At 48.8% G+C, this 23,629-nt stretch overlaps 1 protein-coding gene across 1 annotated transcript in view; it reads right to left on the reverse strand.

The window, feature by feature from the left end:
* Positions 1–6,534: 6,534 nt before the first annotated feature.
* EXOC4 (exocyst complex component 4) overlaps positions 6,535–23,629 on the reverse strand; it is a 309,715-nt gene continuing 292,620 nt past the window's right edge. The window contains exon 18 of the mRNA XM_068189371.1: positions 6,535–7,807. Within this exon, the coding sequence (XP_068045472.1) occupies positions 7,570–7,807 (238 nt within the window). The 3' untranslated portion in view covers positions 6,535–7,569. The remainder of the gene's footprint in view (positions 7,808–23,629) is intronic.

The raw sequence follows: 23,629 nt of genomic DNA on the forward strand, positions 1-23,629 counted from the left end.
TATTCAATTATAAAAACAATCAGCTCCCAGATCCATGCCACATGCAAAGCAGATTTATGGGCAGCCCTCTGCACTCGTAAAAGCCCCACACAAATGCAGTCAGGAAGTTCCAGGCAGTAGAAGCACCCAGCTGGGTGTGGGGAGGAGGAAACTCCAAATGCTCCTGAGTAGGAAGAGAAGTGAGGTGGAAAGCAGAAAACTTAAATCCCATTAAACTCAGCTTTGCAGGTCCATCTTTCACAGTGGTGGGGCAGAGGTGGGAATTTATTTGACACTCTCCCTTCAGCTTCTTCCCAAGGCTGTGCTCCTGGGATTCCTGCTGGGAGCACATCCAAGCTCCTTAAATCAGTTCCCTGCAGCCAATAGTTTGGGTTTACTCATTTCCCCATCATCTTGTTGTGTTTCTTGCTGAACCTGCCCAAAATTTTGCAGTGGGGAGTTGGACCAGGAGTGTCTGTTTCACATCAGAGGTGGCTGCCTGGAATGTGGAGAAGGCCCCATGTGGGAACAGCTGGCAGCACCCTGCAGGAATCTGGGAAGTGTTGGTGAGGGTTCAAGAGTGGCTCAGGACATGACAGAGTTGTTGGAAAACACTGCAAAGGTCATCGAGTCCAGCTGTTCTCCAGCACTGCCCAGGCCAGCACTGAGCCGTGTCCCCAGGTGCCACATCCACATCGATTTTAAATCCCTGGCAGCTGTGCCAGGGATGGACAACTCCTCTGGGGAAGGAATTTTTTCCCAAAATCCCCCTGAGGCTCCCCTGGCCCAGCCTGAGGCCGTTCCCTCTCCTCCTGTCCCTGTTCCCTGGAGCACAGCCCGACCCCCCCGGCTGTCCCCTCCTGTCAGGGACTCGCGCAGAGCCACAAGGTCCCCCCTGAGCCTCCTTTGCTCCAGGCTGAGCCCCTTCCCAGCTCCCTCAGCCTCTCCTGGGGCTCCATTCCCTTCCCAGCTCCCTCAGCCTCTCCTGGGGCTCCATTCCCTTCCCAGCTCCCTCAGCCTCTCCTGGAGCTCCAGCCCCTTCCCAGCTCCCTCAGCCTCTCCTGGGGCTCCATTCCCTTCCCAGCTCCCTCAGCCTCTCCTGGGGCTCCATTCCCTTCCCAGCTCCCTCAGCCTCTCCTGGGGCTCCATTCCCTTCCCAGCTCCCTCAGCCTCTCCTGGGGCTCCAGACCCTTCCCAGCTCCATCCCCTTCCCTGGACATGCTCCAACCCCTTCTTTTCATGAAGGGCCAGAGTTGTCCCCAGGACTGCAGGGGGTCCCTCGGCAGTGCCAGCACAGGGGACAGTCCCTGCCCTGGGGCCATCCTGGGCCCATCTCTCTGCCCCCTTAGTCCTGGTTCTGCTCAGCTCAGGCATGGCCTCCCTGTGCCAGAGCTCAGCCATGGAGAGGGGACCCAGTCAGGAGCAAGAGCAGCAGCTCTGCCCCAGCTGAGGGGCAGAAGCATGGAATCCACAGAATTCCCAGAATCCCTGGGCTAGGAAAGACCTCCAAGAGCATCGAGTCCAGCCCAGCCCCAACAGCTCAGCCAGACCCTGGCACCCAGTGCCACCTCCAGGCTCTTTAAACACATCCAGGGCTGGTGACCCCACCACCTCCCCGGGCAGCCATTCCAGAACTTTGTCACCCTTTCTGGAAAAGCTTTTTCCTGATATCCAACCTGAATTTCCCTGGGCTCAGCTTGAGCCTGTGTGCTCTGGTTCTGCCAGTGCTGCCTGGAGAAAGAGCCCAGCCCCAGCTGAGCACAGGCACCTTTCAGGAGCTGTGGAGAGTGCTGAGGCCACCCTGAGTCTCCTTTTCTCCAGGCTGAGCACCCCCAGCTCCCTGAGCCGTTCCTCACAGGGCTTGTGTTCCCAGCCCCTCTCCAGCCTCATTGTCCCCTCTGGATGTGTCCCAAGGCCCTTCCCGAGCTGAGGGGCCAGAACTGGACACAGCACCCCAGGTGTGCCCTCCCCAGTGCTCAGTACAGGGGCAGGATGAACTCTCTGCTCCTGCTGGCTACAAAATAACCCTAATATTAATTAAAGTCACCACAGGCCTTTAGAAGTGCTCAGCACCAGGATTCCAACTGCTTTGTGTTTCCCTCTTCTTTTCCCAGCCCTGCTTCCTCCTCCTGACAGTGGCTGGGTGCCACGGGATGAGCTGAGGCAGCCTGAGAGGGGATCTGTCTGTGCCAAACACATTTCATGCTGCAGCTCAGTAGAGGAAATTACAAACACCAAAGTCCAAGGCCCGAACAGTCCAATTTTCTCCCCTGATTGCCACTGTGCCTCAGCTTAGCAGAGTAAATAATGAACACCGATGCAATGAACTGCCCAGTAAATCGCTCCCGACGAATTTCGCACAGGTCATCCAAAAGCAAATTTAATGATTATATGCTGGCCGCAGCCACCTCGGTTTTTTTGTTCCTGGCATGGTGGTTAGATCCAATCAGCAAAGGAAGGAGCGGAAAATAAAGTAAAACACCTCATTTCCGAGCACGCTCCCTGCTCAGTGCAAAAGCGGGAACTTGAACTGCAGGGCACGGGCAGCTCCAGCTCGGATGAGGATGGAATCCCAATTTCCCGGCCAGGAATGAAAGAACAGGGCCAGTCCACCAGGGACTGTGTTCCGGAGAGCAACGTTTGGCTTCCCTGGATCTCAGCTTTCTTTGGAATTTATCATCTCTTTGGAGCAGAATCCTCAGGGTACCACATTCCCTGTTCTGCACTCAGCCTTGGACATCCAGGCCCAGGTTGCTTCTGGGATAGAACTGATGTGGGTCACTGGGCATTTAAATGGTGGTGGGATGAATCCTTGGGGAATGAATTCCTGCAATTACAGCACAGGCAGCTTTGTGGCCAAGGTCTGCGGTGGTGAGCGGGGCTTGTGTATCACAGGGATCTCAAAGCCTCAGGATCGATGTGCAAGTGGCCATTTGTGGGATTTTTCCATGTCTCAGCTCTGTAAAACGACTCCTTTCCACTTCCAACAGAGCTCCCTGCTCGTCTGTGAGCCATAGAAGCGACATTACTGCAGTGCTAATTTCCTCTTGGCACGTCTTCCCCGCTCCCTGTCTGAGTGCCTTCCCCTCCACTGCCATCCACCACAGCCAGAACGAGATTTGCAATTATGATTCATGCTAATAAAATAAAACTGCTGCAGCTAAAGACAAAGAGAGAGCCTCAGTGGAAAGGCTCCCCAGCAAACCTCTCCAGCCAGAGCTGTCTGTGAATGGCAGGTGATGATGAGTTTGGGGGGGATCCACACCTTGATATCCCTGGGTGGTCCGTCCGTCTGTCCATCCATCCATCCATCCATTCATCCATCCATCCATCCCTATCCTATCCATGCCTGTGTGCGTACATCCAATACATGAATTTATATCTGCCAGGCAGGTTTGTACCATCCTTAATCAAGAGGATAAAAAAAGGGAAGAAACCCTTTTCCCCCTTTTTTTCCCAAGAGGACGTGCTGGAGGCTGACACTCCAACTATGACAGGAATCAGAGCAATTTGCTTTCCCTTCCACCTTTCCTATTGTGTCTGGCACAGGCTTCAAGATCGTGGGATAATTAAAACCCAGTAAAGATTATGAGGCTGTAAAAAGGAAATTGTGAAACCCTCACGAACATTTACGGCCCCCATGGAAACATTTCGGGTTTGTGGTCTGGAGAAGTATTTCCTTGTCTCTTTAAGCACCAAAGGAGCACTTCCCCGGAATGATTCCTGGCAGTGCTGCCGGCATTTCATGGGGCTTTACAAAACAGAATCCCCAGGCTTTGTCTGTGAACTGTTGTGTCCTGCAGGGTCATGTCAGGACAGCAAAATTATCTGTGGGGAAGGATTGGTGCAAGAGAACGCAATCATGGAATGGTTTGGGTTGGAAGGGACATTAAAGCCCTTCCAGTGCCACCCCTGCCATGGCAGGGACACCTCCCACTGTCCCAGGCTGCTCCAGCACCAGGGTCCAGCCTGGCCTTGGGCATTCCAGGGATCCAGGGGCAGCCCCAGCTGCTCTGGCAATTCCAGCCCAGCCAGGAATTCCCAATTCCCAAGATCCCATCCATCCCTGCCCTCTGGCAGTGGGAGCCATTCCCTGTGTCCTGTCCCTGCAGGCCTTGTCCCCAGTCCCTCTGCAGCTCTCCTGGAGCCCCTTCAGGCCCTGGAATGTGCTGGAAGCTCTCCCTGGAGCCCTCTCCTCTCCAGGTGAGCACCCCCAACTCTCCCAGCCTGGCTCCAGAGGGGCTCCAGCCCTGCAGCAGCTCCGGGGCCTCCTCTGGACCCTCTCCAGCAGCTCTAGGTCCTGCTCATGGTGGATCCAGCACTGGATGCAGAACTGGAGATGTTCTGGCTCTTGTAAGAGATCCCAGAGTGAGGACTGGGTCCCTCCTGCAGGGCAGATTTGGGGTAGGTCATGCTTTGCACAGCTCAGGACGAAGATAAAGGAGGTTCCCAGCAGGATTTTTCCACAGTTTCCAACACCCTCTTGTGGTTTTTCCCCTTTGGGAAACCATCTCCCACTGCAAATGTGTTATAAACGTCCCGTGTGACAGATTTCCACAGCTGGGATGGAGAAACAGGAACCAGACAACAAGAAAGGAAAAATGAATGCTGGGAGGGCAGAAAAGTTTCCCAAGGGCTGGTGCTCTCAGGAGCCTTGAGCTTCTGTTCCATCCCTCAGAAGTGATAAATCCAGGACAGCCAGAGCCTGATAAAGCTGGGCGGGACCATGAGGACACCTGAGCACCAACGAGGGACTGTGGGGCTCGGCCCAAACCCCAAAGTGTGGTGTGGAGACTCCAGGATTTCAAACACCTGGTGACCAAGTGTGCCCTCAGGGGACTTCCCAAACACCTCAGGAGCCTCTGGTGCGTCAGCGCCACCCTCTTCTTCCAGAGGAAGCCCCCCGAGTGTGGCTGCAGAGAGATGCTCAGGGGGGTGTGTGGACACGGTGAAGGAATTGTCGGAGGAGTTATTTACTCCCAACCACGACAGCTTGTCTCTGCCCACAACCCAGCTCTGTAAACAAAAACTGTTCCCAAAATCTCTGCCCCACACCCACGGTGTCTCCTGTTTGTGAGAGAGGGTTTGAAACAAACAGCAACGCTTTGCAAGGGGATCTCTTCCCTCATATCCAATCTAAACCTTTCCTGGTAAAACTTGAGATTGTTGCTTACGGAAGGAGAAACCAAATCCCACCTGGCTACAACCTCTTGTAAGGGAGTTGTAGAGAGTGAGCGAGTCCCCCCTGAGCCTCTTTTTCTCCAGGCTGAACTCTCGGTGATAAACAACCTGATTTCTGTGCTTCAAAATCACAACATCCGTGGTGTGTTTTCTTCCCCTGGTGGGAAGAAAACGTGGTTCATTCCAAAACCACCTTCCCAGGAAAAAATGTTCAGTGAGGATCCTTGGATGAGGATTCTAAGATGCTGCTGCAAGGAAGGATCCTGGAATTAAGGTTGGAAAAGACCTCTAAGATCATGGAGTCCAATGTTCTTGTGGTGTAGAGAGGAAGCTGGAGCACGGAATGTCCCTGGGGGCCTGGAATGAGGTGCTTGGGGTCTGGATTCACACATCCCACATGCTGCTCCTGCCTTTCTCCTTGCTATGATCCCTGGGATATTCACTTCCCTCATGAAGATTTGGAGAGGACTGAGAGTCTGAGCTCTTGAGGAGACACCAGTTAATTGAAAATGTTAATTACCTCAATTGAAAAATCTTCTCTTTCCTCTCTACCTGCTGTAGGTGAGTCCCTGAGTGTCACTGCTGCTCTGTTCACATCTTGTGGGGCTGTGATGGACAACGTGAGGAGCAGCTCGAGGAAAAACAGTTTAAATAATTTGTTTTAGACTCAAAAATACTCCCAAAGATGAGATTTTTCTAATTTATTCCAATCTGTCCTGGCCCCCACCAGCACAGCTGCTGGGTGGGTGGGAAATGTGGACTGCAAAGCCTGAGATCAGCGAAGCAGAGCCTCAGATTATTAAGAAATTAATAATTAACCAGTTGCACACCAGGCCACAGCAGCCCAGTCTGAATTCAGAGCTCCTCACACATGACTCTCACACCTCAAAGGGTCTCAAAGGGGATTTCCTTGTCCCAAGCAGCTCCTTTTCCCTTTCCCAAAGTCTGGGTCGGGAATATCCAGCATTCCAGGACCTCCATGTTGCAGTGTCCGAGCAGGTGAACACAGATCTGTGATCCCAGGAACACCCCATCACCATCCCTCATGGAATTCTGCCCCCTCCTGCAAACCCATCAGGGAAAGGGAGGAACTCCTGCAGTTCATGGCCAATATTGACATGAGAAAAATTTGGATTATGAATAAAATGAGGGAAAAAAACCCTCGGAAGATTCCTAACAGCAAGAACTGATGGGTTCTGCTTCTTACATGGATGGTGAGAAGCTTCTGGAGTTGGTCTGTGGTAGCTGAGGGTTGGACTGAGTGACTCAGAAAATCATTTCCACACTGATGGAGCCTTGGAGAACACTGAATTTGGGCATGGAAAGGAATCTTTTAAACACCTCAGGAATAAAATAGCCAGACAAACCACCAGGGCTTTTAAACATCCTTTAATTCTGCAATTTTAAGGTTGACACACAAAGCACCTACAGCTCAGAGAGAACCTTTCTCAGCACAGGAAACCCAGCTGGGTCCCCAGTTTTCTTGGCAAATACAAGTGCAGTGGGTTCTGATTTTGTAGGAATAAGGAACCTTTTGCCAGGTGAATTTAGAGGGTCAAGGCAGGGCAGAATTGGTGCCCTGGGTGTACCTCAGACCCGGGATTTGGTGCCCTCCTGCCCTTGCTGATCATTGGTGCTGAGCTACACAACCTTGCCTGTTCTTCCAGTGCATCAAGTGACAGCCACAAAATATCTCTGGAGCTGGGGGGACTCAAAGATATTATTCAGGACAAGAGAAGGAAGCTTTTTTGTTATTTTATATTGGCAATTTTCTCCTGCATCCACCCGGTGCTGCAGGAGCCAGCGCCAGATGGCTCTGGGATAATGAAAGAGGAGAAGTGGAAACAAATGGTCCCGTGTTACCGCCCACGTGGAGAACTGGCTGATCACCACCGGAAGGAACAAACAACCGCATCTTTTAGCAGTGGAAACAGTGGGAAACTTCACGTGGGTACAACCTGGAGAGAGCACTAGCAGAGCTGAGCAGGCTCCAAGAAAGATCTCCAAACCATCAAGATCCCACGTGTGATCATCAGGTCTGGGATTGACTGGCAGGGTGCTGGTTATTTAGTGTGGTCCAAACTTCCAAGACCCAATTTTCCCTTCTCCCACCCCACAGCTCCCTTTACATCTCAAGGCAAAGCAGCAGCAACAGAGCAAAGCCGAATATCCCACCCCAAATCCCACTGGGGTTCCTGCTGTGGAATCACTTCTGGGAGAACACTGAAGAAGCGTTATGTGGATACACACCAAAACCACCCCAACCCCAAATCTCAAATGGCATTTCCCCTCCTCACCACGATGCCCAGAAGATTCCCACTTTTTCTTTGATTGAAACAGAACAAAACCAACAAAAAGAACTTGGAGGTGCCACCCGCCAGCCGCGGGTGACGTGGGTGGCAGCGGGGGTCACACGGTGGTGATTTTCTTGTCCTTGGTGGCCTGTTTGATGGCAGCCTGCTCGCAGATGATCTCCTTGAGGCGCTGCAGCCTCATGTTCTGCGTGGTTTGGTCCCCCACGCCCGTCTGGCTGCGGTGCAGCAGGTTCAGGGCGTAGATGTACTCCAGCTCCGTGTACTTCACGCCCTGGTCCACCACCAGGTTCAGCAGCTCGTCTGCTGTGTTGTAGAGCATCTCGTAATACTGCCTGCAAAAAGAAAAACACCCTGGTTAAGCTGTGGTGCTTGACGGTCCAGACCTCTGCTTTTGCAGAATTCCATGAGCTGTTGCTTTTATTCAGCAGCGCCACGAGCAGAGAAAGCTGAACAAAGCGCAGACATCTTCCTGCTGAAGATCATCCTAAAATCCCAGAATGGTTTGGGTTGGAAGGGATCTCAAAGCTCCTCTTGTTCTACCCCTTGTCATGGGCAGGGACACCTCCTACCATCCCAGGGGTCTCCAAGCCCTGTCCAGCCTGGCCTTGGATGCTTCCAGAGATCCAGGGGCAGTCACAGCTTCTCTGGGTAACCTGTGCCCAACGTGGCAGGTCTTAAAGTCAAAGTTACAGAAATCTCCTTTGTTGAGACTCACTGAATGGTTTGGGTTGAAAGGGACCTTAAAACCCATCCAGTTCCACCTCTGCTTTGACCTCCTCTCTTGTCCCCTCAGATATCCCATGGCTGAGCCCTGAGAGCTTTTCCTGCCCAGGCTGATGATCTGGGAAGGGTAAATCAGCTTCCCCGTGCTCAGCTGTGCCCACATTAAAGCCAAAAGAGATCCTGGGGAGCTAAATTTGCTCTTTGGTTAGGTTTGCTAATCTCACATAATTATTTATTAACCCATTTGTCAGATGACAGACTGAGCCTTTGGTAACTTTTAATTCTTTTCCTTGGTTTTAAACCTCAACTTTAAAACCACAAAGCACTTGGCCAGAATTCCACGGAGCAGATTCCCCTCACCCGACCTCCATTTATTTATTCCCTCCATCCTTTACAACTCGCCTTCCTCAGCCACCTCTTGATAATCAAAAGAGGGTTTATAATGGCAGGGACAAACACACTTGTGAAAGGAAAATGAAGAGCCTAAATAAAAAATCACAGAACAAGAGGCTCATCCCACTCCCTTTTTCATATTTCATTATTTGATAACATCAGAGGCTGAGTCCATCAGAGCTGCTTGGGCGAAGGCAAACAGGAGAGAGTCTGATCAATATTTATTAATACTTTCAAAGACAAGGAAGGCAAAGTTGAGCAGACTCTGTAATGGAGTGAATAATTACTCATGCAAATCGGGCCTGGCCGCGGGCGCTGCCATGCCAGAGCAGCAGGTTTTTAATTGCGCCCAATTAAAAATGCGCACCTTGTGCTCCTTCCCTGCTGCCTCGCTTGCTCCCCTTTTATTTTAGAGGAAATTTTTAATTAAAAAATAATCTGATCCCGAGAAGAGTGACGGATGAATCCCGTGTTTGTGAGGTGCAGGAATTCTTCAGTCAGCCCAGATTTAGGACAGGTGAGGAAGGAGCTATGAGAAGATGGGGCTGTGCTGCTGGGCTTGTCCAGTGATCAGTTTGTGCAGATTTGGTCCTTTTTTGCCTTTTTTCCCTTTAAGGTGCTCTGTCACCTTGGGAAGGCCACAGATTCTTTTGCTTTGGAGCAAAACTTCCCTGTCCCTGGATCCCTGGAATGTCCAAGGCCAAGTTGGATGGAGCTTGGAGCAGCCTGGGATGATGGAAGGTGCCCCATGGCAGGGATTATCTGGGAGGTCCTTCCAACCCAACTCATTCTAGGATTGTGGGAATGCAGCTGCTGGGAACAAAGTGCCCCAGGGACTCATCCCAACAGAGAAATCCTTTTATTTCCATGTTTACTCTCGGTTATCACTTATTTGTGTTATGCTGAAAAGCACCGATGGGATTTGTTGGGCTGATCTGACAGGAGAGATTTTACACACAAAACCAGGAAACAGGTTCTTAGGGAGCATCCCTCCCGAATTCCTATGGAATAAGAGTTGCTCTTTACAAGGGAATTAATTTGCTCCAAGCCTTCAGCTCTTCAGGATGGTAAAAAAACTACACTGGCATCCAGCCCCAGTGTTGATGGCATATTTTGGGGAATGAGGAATAAAGGACTGCCTGAGGGATCCCAAATCATTAATATATTTATATATTTAATATTAATTATTAATATATTTATATATTTATATATTATATATTATATATATATAATATATATATATTTATATATTATACATTTAATAATATATAATTAACTAATTTTGATGGCTTGGGTGGCAAAGAATTGTTAATTTTTCAAAAAATAAAATCCATTTTTCATGTGTTGAACTCGCATCCCAAGCGAGACACCCATGGTCTGTTCCTCTGACCACTGGCAATGGGATTGGGTCCAAAGCTGCCTTGAATTTTTGGGCATTTTTGGGGACAAAACTGAACTCTCCCTGCTCCCTTTGTCCATCTGGAATTGCTCCTGGAAGATCCACCACGACATGAGGAACAGCTCTGTGCTAAGAGCAGACAGGGAAGGTTAAATATCCCTTTAATGGGATGGAAATGGTTCCCACCTGCAGGAAAAAAATAACCATCCCAAGGGCAAACCAAAAGTGCAGAATCCACCTGACCCCCAAACCAGTTTGTTTTGTAGGGTTTTAAGCAGCACTTTTGAAAGAAAGTACAGCAAATTGCCAACCACGAACCCGTTCTGCAAGGAGACATTTTGAGCTTATATATCTATAGATATCCATATTAAAAAATGGTCTCTTGAACTCTGTTCTTGGAGAAAGAGAATAAAAATTAAGAAGCTTTCTCATTTAGGGGAAAAAAATCTCAGGAAAGGCAATCAGGATGAGCCCAGCTCCTCTGAGGGCTATTAATACCATTCTCCATTTAAATGCTAATGTTCACCTCTAACCCAAAAAAAAAAAAAAGTTTTCAAAAGGTGGCCAGGTGAATTCCAAATGAAATCCTGATTTCCCCAAGAATGACTTGATCTCTGCTTCAGAGGAGGTGATGTTTCAGAATAAAGGATCCCACTTTAATTATCCCTTCCTGATGTAGCTGGGGGCCTGCTCTGCATCAGACAGGAAGGGATTTGCTGGGCAGGAATTCCAGTTTGGGTGCTGAATTAGCCAAAGGGAACCAAAAAAAAAAAAAAAAAAGAGAAATATAAATTCTGTCCCTTATCTCCCTCTCTTCTGGGGGATGAGGGAGGTGCTTTGGCAGCACCTGGAATTGCTGCTCTAATGGGAAAGTCAAAAAAGTTAAGCAGGAAGCACTTATGGAAAATCTGGATAAAAACTAAATGAGGGGAGAGGGAGACAGGATAGAAGGGAGATTTTATGATGAGGGTGGGGAGGCCCTGGAATAGAATTCCCAGAGAAACTGTGGCTGCCCCTTGATTCCTGGAAGTGTCCAAGGCCAGGCTGGAGCACCCTGGGATAGTGGAAGATGTCCCTGCCCATTTCAGGGGGTTGGGATGATATTTAAGGTCCTTTCCAACCCAAATGCTGTGATTTTATGAAAAACCACCAGACAGGACAAGCAAGAAACTGAAGATGATAAAAAAGACCAGCGCTGTGGTTATGAAATCACTCAGTTTTGATATTTGAAGGTCATGGTGGAACCATGACATTTAATTACAGAGGGGGATGAGTGAGTGCAAAAAAAAAAAAAAAAAGGAAAAAACAGCAAGAAATTAGGTGACTTTAGTCAAGTAATGCAAAAGAAATGGATTTTCAAGCCTGGCTGAAAGAAGAAAATCCCATGGGGATTGGAGTTATTTCCAGTATAGTTATATAGTTTCCCTTTGGAGTTATTAGAGGTGGGAATGGGGAAGAGCTGAGAATGGTTATAGGGCACTGGATATGGGGCAGGAGAGATGAGTTCCAGGCTGGAGTTTGCAAAGACAATTTTGAAAGCTCAGAACACCAAAGGAAAATCCAGGTAAAGCAGCAATTACTGCAATTTCTGCACCTGGTGGAGGCTGCGGGGATGTTTGCACACACACATCAGTGAGCAGCATTTTAAATCAAAAATCTGCAAATACAGGAGCTGCTGGTTCCAGCTCCAGAGCTTCTGATGATGACATGGAAAACAGGGATGGGAGGTGACAGCTGCTTTTCACAGAATCACAGATGGGTTGGGTTGGAAAGGACCTTAAAGACCATCAAATTCCAACTGGGACACCTTCCCTATCCCACAGGTTGCTCCAGCCTGGCCTTGGACACTTCCAGGGATGGATCCAGTTCCTCTTTCCAACCACTGCTCATCCTAAACTGCAGCTACAACCCTAAAATAAAGGACACTGTCCCACGAGGGAATGTAAATCCTGATTGTCTTTTCTTCAGATTTTTTCCTTGATTTTCAATCAACCCGGAGCAGTTTTGGGGACAACAACAGGAATGTTCCTTCTGCGCCTCCAGAAGAACCCAAAGTGCTTTAGGGAAGTTCACATCAGAGATGGTTTTGCTGTTCTGGTAAACCTCAGCTCCTCTCAGACACCACACCAAGACCTGGATACTTCTCCTGCGTGCCTGGGGTGAGGAATGGCATGGACTGCATGGTTCCTACATGGCTCCATGGACTGAAAAAAACCCAAAATGAGGCCAAAAATGTTCCTATCAATGTGATTTCCATCTTCTCTGCGCTCACCTCATCCACAGCCCCTTGGAAGCAGCTGCCCCATCACCACACGTGGCACGATTTGGGGCAGGAGGCACAGGTGGCTCTGGGACTGTGCTACCACAAGAACATAAAAAAGCACAAGAACACAAAAAAACTCACTTAAAAACCTGAAATGTGCAAAATTCTGAGATGGGAAATGATTTGGGAAAGGAAACAAAGCAGGAGAGGAAGAAATAAAAGTGAATTTGGAGTACAGTGGTGCTTCACGCTGCTGTGGTAGCTCTGCAAATCACAGCCCTTAATAAATAATCAAGGGATGGAAGGATAATATTTTTTTTTTTTAAGCTGGAAGAATAATTAAAATTAAGTCATTTATCCAAGGCAGGAAAAGGTATCAGAGGTGGGAAGCCCTCGCCCCTTGCTCAGTACCCACGCAAGGCTCTGATCAGGTACAGAGCCAGGCAAGAAAAACAAGTGTATTTATTCAAAAGGGCACAAGCGCAGCCTTCTAATTAGAGACAGCCTCGTTAGAAAATCCAATTATTTTCCCTTTTAAAGTTTAAACCACAGAGACAGCGTATGAAGCCCTACATACAAATCAGCTCACCTGGGGGTTGCTTTTTACACAGACAAAGCCATTTTGGACAAAAACCCCCCAGCCAACACCTCTGGGTGCCACGTGCAGCTCTGTCACTGGGTTTGTCACCACTGCAGAGCTTTTTGTCAAAGACAGATGAGAAATCACCTCTTAAATGCAGAATTAATTAGCAAAGGGAAGGGTAAGGGACGTGCAGAACATCACAACCCCCACCCAAAGCTCTTCCTGTTCTCCCTCCTCCTTTTTATCCTGCCATTTATCTGCCTTATCTATTATTTTCTCATTAATATTTCCTTCTTATTTCCTTTTCCCTTCCTCCCAGGGCTCATCACTTGGACAACGCTGCCCTGCTGGGAACACGAGCTCCAGGGGAGGCTCAGGCAGGAGATCAGAAGGAATTTCCTCATGGAAAAAGTTGGTAAACAGTGGAAAAGGCTGCCCAGGGAGGTTTGGAGTCCCCATGTCTGGAGGTGTCCAAGGATGTGGCACTCAGAGCTGGTGACAAGGTGGGCATCGGGCACAGCTTGGGTTCCGGAACCTTGCAGGGCTTTTCCCACCTCAACAATCCCGGGATTCTGGGAATGGGGATCTCTGAGCATCCCCACGTGCACGGAGCACTTAAACCCGAGCCCTGAACACCTCCGAGCCCCCTCCCGGCGTGCAGTGAGACACAGCAATTACACAGCTTTTCAAAGGAAGGATAAATCCATTAAAGCCCATTAAATAATTCTTCAAAAAACAATGTCTGAGCCACTCCTTGTAGCTCCAAACCGGCTGATCCTAATGAAAGATGGAAATTCTCGCTCTCCAAATGGAACTTTATAGGGTATTAAACAAGCACCCTCAGCACTTATCTAAATCTTTAATTAGTTCTATAATATACTGATGATATCAAGGCTAATTAAATTTATACAGATAAAGAGCAATGAAATTCTAGCCAAGTGAGCTGGAAAGTACATATTAAATAGTAAATTTAATGGCTCAGGAAGATAAATGCAATTTTGTATAAAAAAATTAAATTCAATTTACATGTTGTATTAAAATTGATTTTGAGTGTGCAAATGATTGGAAAAGAATCTTTTTAATATATCAGTAAAAGTGTTAATCTGACCTGTTTAAATATCAGTTATTAATGCCAGCATTTGCAAATAAGCCACACACATTTGCATTTTACTGCATATAGTAAAAAAAAAAAATTATCTATACCATCTGCCAGTTTATAAGGAATATTAAGAGATTTTTCCCCTTGCCTCATGCATAAATTGGAGGGAACGTGGAAATGAATGTAGCCTGAAAGAAGAGGGAGTCAGCACTTCCACAGAAAGTACGGCAGAGATTGCTCCAGTCAGCAAAAAATCCCACAATTTTCACTTCCCTTTGGGAACAGCAATCACTGTGGCAACCCCCCAGCTTTATTTAGGATCAAGTGACGTGGAACTGGATGTGACTGGGGAGGTGCTCAGTGGTGGCAGCTGAGCTTTGATAAACCAGGGATGGTTGGGAGCTAACGGTGGGTGAAGGACAGGATGGGATGTGCCTGATGGGGACAGAACAGTCAGAACTGGGGCAGAAACTCAAGTAGGGCCCTCAAGCCAATGTCTGCCTGGGGCAGGCCATGGTTGGGTCCAACAAGTCAATGTCTACCTGAGGTAGGTCATGGTTGGGTCCAACAAGTCAGTGTCTGCCTGGGACAGGCCATGGTTGGGTTCCACAAGCTAATGTCTGCCTGGGGCAGGCCATGTTTGGGTCCAACAAGTCAGTGTCTGCCTGGGGTAGGTCATGGTTGGGTTCCACAAGCCAATGTCTGCCTGGGGCAGGCCATGGTTGGGTACCACAAGCCAATGTCTGCCTGGGGCAGGCCATGGTTGGGTTCCACAAGCCAATGTCTGCCTGGGGAAGGCCATGGTTGGGTCCAACAGGTCAATGTCTACCTGAGGTAGGTCATGGTTGGGTCCAACAAGTCGGTGTCTACCTGGGGTAGGTCATGGTTGGGTCCAACAAGTCAATGTCTGCCTGGGGCAGGCTGTGGTTGGGTTCCACAAGTCAATGTCTGCCCAGGGCAGGCCATGGTTGGGTCCAACAGGTCAATGTCCACCTGAGGTAGGTCATGGTTGGGTCCAACAAGTCGGTGTCTACCTGGGGTAGGTCATGGTTGGGTCCAACAAGTCAATGTCTGCCTGGGGCAGGCTGTGGTTGGGTTCCACAAGTCAATGTCTGCCCGGGGCAGGCCATGGTTGGGTCCAACAAGTCAATGTCTACTTGTGGTGGGCTGTGGTGAGGTTCATCAAGTCAAGTTTGCCTGCAGTAGTTGTGGTCAGAAGTTGTGTGTCACGCTGCAGTAGTAGCTGTGGTCAGGCTCATTAAGTTGTAGTAGTTGTGGTCAGGTCCATCGAGCCAGTGTAGTAACTATGGCAGAAAGAAACCAGGATGGGCTCAGTGCCAAAATTTGAGATGTCCAGAAGTGGTGGACATCAGCATGGAACTGTGGATCTCCTGGATGAGGGATTCAGAGCTTCAGCCCTCTCCTCCTTGCTTTCTGTGGTGGCCACTGGCCTGGAGAACATTTCATCCCAACTTCTCCCGATGCTTGGAAACCTCCAGGTTTGAGGCCACAGGTTTTTATGGGCAGCTGCTGCTCATTTCCAGCATTTTTGGTTGAAATTGCTTTTCCCTCTCTATCATTCTGAGGGCAGAAGTCATATTTAGAGGAATTGAAACCCACCACCACTAAAAGAGAGCTCCCACACTGCTGTGTGCAGCACAGCTGTGGCCTCTTCTGGCCATTCCTGGTGGATTTAGCTCCAATAATCCCAACTTTTTCTTCCAACAGAGATCCACTACAGTGTTTTTTTGCCAGACAGCACAAATCTGAGCATAATGAAAATATTATCAAGGCAATGTCAGTGCAGGGTAAAACCCAGAGTATATGGGGTTTCTATCTCCACTTTTTGCTGCACGGAAAAAACAAGTTTTACTCATGGAATATCTTGGAGTTGCATCCCTTTGCTCATCACTTTTCACGGAAAGACTCCACCGCAGAGCAACGGCAGCTCCTTGGAAACAAAACTGGTCCCCACAGAGTGAGAAGAGAATCCCTGCACTACTGCTGGATGGTGGAGTAGTTCAGAGCCATCAAAAGCACAGCAATTCTCTGAACTGCTTTTCATCTCCTCCCAGAGACGCATCTTCAACTGCACAAAACCTCCAGGCTCTCCAAAGGACTCTGCTGCGAGAGCTGGACCTGGAGTTTTCTGTAGTAATTTATTCATTTATCAATCTCTCGCAATTCCCATTCGAGAATTTCCCGAGGCACTTTGGAGACACTGCATCCAGAACTTCTCTCAAAGGCTGCTTTGAGGGTGAGAAGGACCAAGGACTCCACCGTGGTCCCCTCCAACCTCATCCATTCTGTGATTACGGAGCCAGAGGGGATCTCCTTGTGTGTCCATCGGGGTGGATCCCACCCAACAACAGCCACCCCACAAAATCATGGAATCACGAAACCATTCAGGTTGGAAAAGCCCTTTGAGATAATCCAGTCCAACCATTCCCAGCACTGCCAAGGCCACCACTGACCATATCCCCAAATGTCACATCCACATGGCTTTCAATCCCTCCAGGGATGGGTATTCCAGCCCTGTCCTTCATTGGTTGAAGAGATCTTTTCCTAATAGTGATGCTCCTTGAGATTCCACCCCTGAAAGCCCCTCCAGGGACTAAAAGCACATTTTCCTGATGATTCCCAAAATCTGCACATTCTCCATGAAGGAAATCTGAATTTCCCCCAGCGCCCCACTTTTAACAGATGGCAGAAAAATTCACCTATTTCCCATGTTGGGCTGGGCTTAGGAAAACAAGCCAGGATCCAAAGGCACTGAATCCTATTAAAAAAGCCATATTTTATATCTTGCTTCTTCCCAATCCAAGCTGTTCCCCACCAAAGCATCAAACTTGCTCTTATTTGCACTTCTTTCCTTCTCCTCTTTGTTTTTCCACACATGACAACATGGAATCTGTGTTTGATTTACAACTTCTGTACAAGATCTACTTGAGAGACCCATTTCAGCTTTAGGTGTTAATGCACCTCTGTAACGTGAGGTGGCAGCTGAATTTTAGAGTTTCTCTATTATTTGAGCTCAAATCTGGAATACAAATTATAAAAGACAAGGGGAGCTTTACAGCTTTCAGTAAAATTGGAGTAAGACATGATACGTTGCACATAATTTCCTGAATATATCTAAATGTTGACATCATCATACGTGTGTGTATTCAATGCAGTGCTCTGGATGTAATTATTCAAATATCTCCCTAAAAAAATAAGAATTGAGGCATTTGGACTTTATCTGAATGTGTGGATGCCTCCTGGCTATGAGGCCCAGGTTCATCAGAGGACAGATTTAATTGCTGCATCAGAGTTTGTGTGTTGATATTCGACATCTGACGCGCGAAAGTTCAGGGACGCCAATCAGGCACGGTGCAGATGCCACTCTGCAAAATGTTCTCAGACAGTCTCCATCTGTCAGATATGGTAATCCCTGCTCCCCATCAATAATTCACCTCCTTCACTCCATGTTTCCTGCATTTGAGTCAGAATTTTTAATGTCAGCCCTAGCAGAGGCTCCACCTTGGATAGACGGCGTTGCCTGATCTGCATTCCCCGCTCATTCCTGCCCCGGAGCCTCTCGCCTTTGGCACTTCAAGAATAATTTCTCAGTCTGTTTGTTTTTCTTTTTTTTTTTTTTTTTTTTTTTTTTTTTTTTTTTTTTACTGCAAAAATCACAGCTCTCTCCTTTTGGGCTGTCTCATCTCACTCGAGGGTGGAAGTCAGAGGGTAATTATGGCAATCACACTGAAATCCAGCTTGGATGGATCACGCCTTTCCCGGGAAAGCTCCTGGGGAACACCATGGGGAAGGCTGAATCCCCCAAGTAAGATGTTACTGCACAGTTGAAGAGGGAGGAAAGGGGAGCAAGGGAGGGAAGAAGATGATGTGGAGATGTTCCTCCTTGGGTCAGAAAATGCTGAGGGGCATCTTGTCCCCAGCTGACTCCATGGAGCCCATAAAATCTTGGTTACATCCCAAACTCTTTGCAGCCTTAAATCCTTGAAGAGAATGAATTAAAAAAAGATGGAAAGCAACTTTTTACACAAGCCACAGATAGTGACAGGACAAAAGGACAGTTTTAAACTAAAAGAGGTGAGATCTGGATTAGGTTTTAGGAGGAAAGGGTTTATTGTGAGGGTGGTGAGGCACTTGGAGCACCCTGGGATAGGGAAAGGTGGATGAAACTGGATGGGCTTTAGGATCTCTTCCAACCCAAACCATTCCATGATTCTGTGATCCCAGAGCCAGGAGATGGCTGATTGTTGAGAACATTCCCTGGCATGAGGGTAAATTCCCCCCATAATCATCAATCAATCCTTCAGCACCAGTGATAAAGGAAGGTCCCCCAGTGCCCCCAGCAGCAGCAGCCCCAGCTCTCAGCATTTGAAAGGTGGAAAAAAACCATCTTGGGACTTTTTTTTTGGAATAAACCCTGAGGATAAGAAGTGATAGCTGGGAATGTTACTGATCCCACCACCTGGAATGACCAGCACAACCCCAGGCATGGATCCTCAGCAGAAGGTGAAGGATGAAACTCCTGGTTGCAGAATGCAGCTGGTGGAAATCCTTATTTAGGATTATTCACTAGCTGAACGTGTGCCTTTGCACCTGGACTCACCACCAGCCCTGAGCTGGCTAAAACCTCCAAGCCAGACCAAAAGTCAATGAATTAAAGATCTTGTTGATTAAAGAGTAATTAACTATATAGGAAATGGAGGAATGTATCTCAACCTGCCAAAATTCAAGTGTCCAGTGCAACCATTTCACCACCATGGTCACCACTAACCTTTATCCCCAAGTGCCACATCCACACGGTTTTGAACTCTTCCAGGGATGGTGACTCCATCAGTGCCCTGGGCAGCTGTGCCAGTGCTTTATAACCCTTTCTGGGGGAAAAAATGTTCCTAAATCCAGTCCAGACCTCCCTTAAGGAACGACTTAAAGAGCTGGAACCCTGCTGTTCCCGGGCTACACCTGCCATCCCTGCTCTACCCCAATCCCGTGTCATGGCTTGAGCCTGTTGGTCCTCTCAGTTCTGCTACTCCTGTCCTTTCCTCAGTTTCCCTTTTCCCTCCTCTATCTCACCAGGAATTGGCTTTGGGACCCCTTCCCTTCCCTTCCCTTCCCTTCCCTTCCCTTCCCTTCCCTTCCCTTCCCTTCCCTTCCCTTCCATGTCCTCACTGTCCCTTTGTGTCCCAACACTGACATTTTCCTCCCTCCCAGCCATTCCCTGCCTGCTCCCACCCCTTCCAAGGACACATTTCTGATTCCAGCAGGTGGGAAAGTTTCACTCCTGCCTTACTCTAATGAAGAGAGAGGAGAACAGTGGCAGCTGTGACTGCAGAGCCCAGGGAAGTGATGAGCAGTGACTCCAGCTCCACCAGCCAGCCCCGGGATCAGCAATTCCCGAGCTGATAACGGGGTCTGAGGCTCTGCAGGTCCTAATGAGATCTGACTGACAGGGCAAAGCAATCTGCTCCTCCGGGCAGCCTGTGCCTCTCTGGCTCCGGGGCTCGTGCTGGGAAGCTGCCGCCTCCTGTGAAAAAGGCAGGACGTTTTCCTAATCGCTGCCATTTGCAGGTGGGAGCCAGGCAATAAAGATGCATCTCCAGCTGACAATCCGATATTTACCTTTCCTACAGCTGCAGACAAACGCCTGGGATGGCTGCTTCTGACACACTGATGGCTCTTCCTTTATTTTATTTTTTTTTTTTTGTCGTTTCCTTTTTTTGTGTGTGTCACACAAATTCCCTTCTTAAAAAAATCTGTCCTTTCCCTTAAAGCTGCTTGTTGGGAATTTCATCAGACCCTCCCAGAACAGCACCTTTAAGCACGGGAGAAAAATGCAGTTTCTAACCCAAATAGGAGATCCGAGGTCATATGGGAGAGTTCACATTCCCATACACTCACAGTGGGATCTGTTCCCATGGGATGCCTCTGGATGTTTGCTCAAGCTCAGTCTGAGGGTTGGGCTCTTCTCCCAAGCTGGCAAAACAAGAGGCAACAACCTCAAGTTCCAGGAGATGTTTAAGTTGGGTATCAGGGAAAGTTTCCTCCCCAAAAGGGTTTTCCAGCCTCGGTGGAGTCCCCATGCCTGGAGGGATCTCAAAGCCATGTGGATGTGGCACGTGGGGACAGGCTCAGGGGTGGCCTTGGCAGTGACAGGTAAAGGGTTGGGCTCCATGATCTCAGAGGGCTTTTCCAACCCAAATGATTCCCTGATTCCAAACAAAGATGATCCACTGAAACCTGTTCCTTGTGCTGGGAGGTGCCACTCTTGGCTACTCTAGAGCAAAAAATCCCTTTTAATTAAGGAAAACCAATGTAATTCCCTCTTCTTCCTTGCCTGGATTCCACTGGATCCCATTTCCAGTTCCACTGGATCCCATTTCCATCCCTGCACGCTGCTGCTTCCGTGTCTCCAGCCCAACCCCTCGTGTTTTGCTCAATGGGATTTCCAGAGCCTGGAGCTGTGGAAGTGCAGGGAATCAGGGGAAGGTCCTTGGATGGGACAGAGAGGAGAGGATTTGCTGGAATGTTCCTATGGAAGTTTTAGAGCAAGCCCACAAATAAAGCCGCTCTCTGTGCACACAAAATCCAAAATCCTGCTAAAGCCAGCGGTGGATCCACCACACACACACAGAGGCCTTACCTGGACCTAAAAATGAGCTTTCACACTCAAACTCATATTTCTGTGGGATGAAAAACTTAGCAGAACCTGGACACCATGTGGATCTGCAGTTTTGGCCTCCTGATCCAGACTTTAGATCTGGTCTGAGACTCTGCAGCCTGGGGGGGGGCCTGTGGAGAAAGCCCTGTGCCCTCTTCCCAGCCAAAACCTCTTCCCAACAAAACGTCTTCCATGTTTCCTCTGGAAAATGAAGTGCAGGGAGAAACTGAAGTCTCCTGCAAGGCTGGGAACCCGGCAGAACCCCTTGTCCCACTCCATGAGCCCAGCCAACGTGTCCTGGGTGGGTTTCCCGAGGATCCAGAGCCTGTGGGGAGCCCATCCCACCCCACTGCTGACCATGGACTGTGTGGGTTTTCTCCCTATTTTTGGTGCCACCACCCACAACTCAAATTCTGTGCAAATAAACCAAATATTGACGAGTTCTCCACAATTTCCCAGAGCCACCACAGAGATGACAGTGGCCACCAGGACTGACACGTCCAGGATGTGGTTTCAAACCCCAGCCTGAAAAAAGCAATGCCCACCTCACACTCCACAGGCCTGGATAAACAAAAGGATCCAATTCCAGCTCGGCAAGCAGAGTTTCCTGAACTCAGACCTTCTATTAAAGCACTTCCACAAGTAACTGGCCGATGGCAAAGCATCATCACCAAGGCCAAAATCACTAAAGGTGGAAAATAAGAAGAAAAAACTTCCAGCAAGAAAAATCCCTTGCCTTTAATTACCATTAGCAATGCAGCATGACAGAGGGAGATAAACACACAGGCACCTACACAAATAAGGAGCTTGGGAACACAAAGTAATTACTTTGATTTTTTTTTTTCTCCCCTCTACCACCACTGACATTCAAAACTTATTAGTCTCCAGAAAGCACATATCAGCAAAAGACTGTCACCTCGGGGATAAATGAGGGATTTGTTTGTAACTCATTTCCAGGAGAATATATCCTGATGGTTTTAAGGCAGAGGAGGAACGTGCTCTGCCCAAAACAGACTTCTTAAAAATGTTTATTCCCATCTTCCCGAGCCGGTTCCCTGGAAATGGGAACACCAGGTTTCTGCTGGCTGAGAAGTTCACCCCATTGATTGTTTCTCTAACACGCCACGAAGCGAGCGAGGAAAAGTCAATGAAGCCTCTCCGTTTTTCAGTCCATTTCCAGTTTAGGAAAATTGAATTAATCTCTTTACTCGGAGTAGCTCAGACATCCCCGTCCAGGCAATGAAAATCATTGCAGAGGCCACGAAAACCTCTCTCTTTAAAGGTTACAGAGCGAAGATTAAAAGCGCCTCGGGGAAAGGCTGAAAAGCCTGATCAAAATAAAACATTGAGTCAACACTGGAAAGGCTGAGCAGGACTGGTGCCTTCCAGAGCCTGCTGATATTTTCAGATGATTCCTTCTGGCACTTGGAGCGATCCCCAAGGAGAGTGGGTGCGCCGTGACCTCCTCAAGGGTTGTCCTGGGGAGGAATATTTGAGAGCAGCCCTCAGGAGAAGGACTGGGCAAATCCATGCAGAAGAGCAGGGTTCCCTCAGAGCAGAGCCACAACTTCCAAAATCTCCAAAATATTCCAAAATCTCCTCTCCATCCTGTGCTGAGAAGTTTCAGCAAAGGACTTGGCCACGCCCCAGCTTCCAGGAGCTCCTGGAGGACAGGAAAAGCTGGAAGTTTGGGAAACCTGGAGCAGGCACTTGGCTGAAAAGGCCAAAGGATCTGGGGAAGGGACCAAGAAAAGCTGAGGGAGCTGGGAAGGGGCTCAGCCTGGAGCAGAGGAGGCTCAGGGGGGACCTTGTGGCTCTGCACGAGTCCCTGACAAGAGGGGACAGCCGGGGGGGTCGGGCTGTGCTCCAGGGAACAGGGACAGGAGGAGAGGGAACGGCCTCAGGCTGGGCCAGGGGAGCCTCAGGGGGATTTTGGGAAAATCCTTCCCAAAAAGGCTGCCCAGGGCAGTGCTGGAGCCCCCGTTCCTGGAGGGATTTAAAATCCATGTGGCTGTGGCACTTGGGGACATGGAACACTGGTGGCCTTGGCAGTGTAGGACTCAATGATCTTAGAGGGCTTTTCCAACCTAGACAATTCCATGATTCCAAGTGTACTGAAAGCAGGGAGACACCCCAAGAAATGCTCTAGGGAACGCTGTGAAGGCACAGACTGGTGCCATCCTAAAACCACTAGCAGCTGCAGATTTGACTGGGAATGAAATCCACGGATGGGTGATTCGCTCCAGGGAGCTTCAATGATCCCATAAAAAGGTGGATCACTGGGATGCACCCGTCTGGGGAAGGAACACACAGGGACCCTGTGATCCCCTAAATCCCCCCGGGGAAGCAGAAGGAGGAAGGTGAGGATGAGGCCATCAAGCTGAGGGATGGTTTTTCATCCTCCGCGATCGGGATTTTTGGTTAATGCGGTGAAACCACTAATTACAGCTAATTAAACCTGCACTGAGATCAAAGCTCAGCAGAAACTACAGGGGGGAGCAAACAAGGCGGAAAAGAAAGGGAAAGAAAATACGGATTTTGTTGTAACCGAGTCCTTAATTGAAAACTAAAGCAGCTTTGTTAATTAAAAGCTGCAAGCCCAAACGAGGACATGCTCCAGACACAGGAGCCCAGTCTGTGATGGGGACAGCACAACTGTCCCACACTGCCAGCAAAGGGAAGCTTTTCCTCCAGAGCCTGTTCTGGCCCTCATCCCCTGGAGGGAAGGGACTTCCTGGGATCCAGACTGTGAAGATTTGGGGATTTTTACCTTTCAAAGAAATGGGGGAATAGAGTGCCCTGTGTACTCAGCTAATGTGGGGTTTACTCAAACTGAATGATCTTAAACACCCCAAATTTAGTCCTGACTTGAGGGCAGCCCCAAGGAGAACATCTGAGATACTTCCCTCACCCACAGGTGGCCAGGGAGCATCTCAGGAGCTCTGCAGGGACACCTGAGTCTGAACAAAGGGATCTGGGTCAGGATTTGCTGGACCTGATGCTCTCCACACACAAATCGAG

Source organism: Anomalospiza imberbis, chromosome 5, assembly GCF_031753505.1.
Source record: "Anomalospiza imberbis isolate Cuckoo-Finch-1a 21T00152 chromosome 5, ASM3175350v1, whole genome shotgun sequence".
In the NCBI taxonomy this organism is placed as follows: Eukaryota; Metazoa; Chordata; class Aves; order Passeriformes; family Viduidae; genus Anomalospiza; species Anomalospiza imberbis.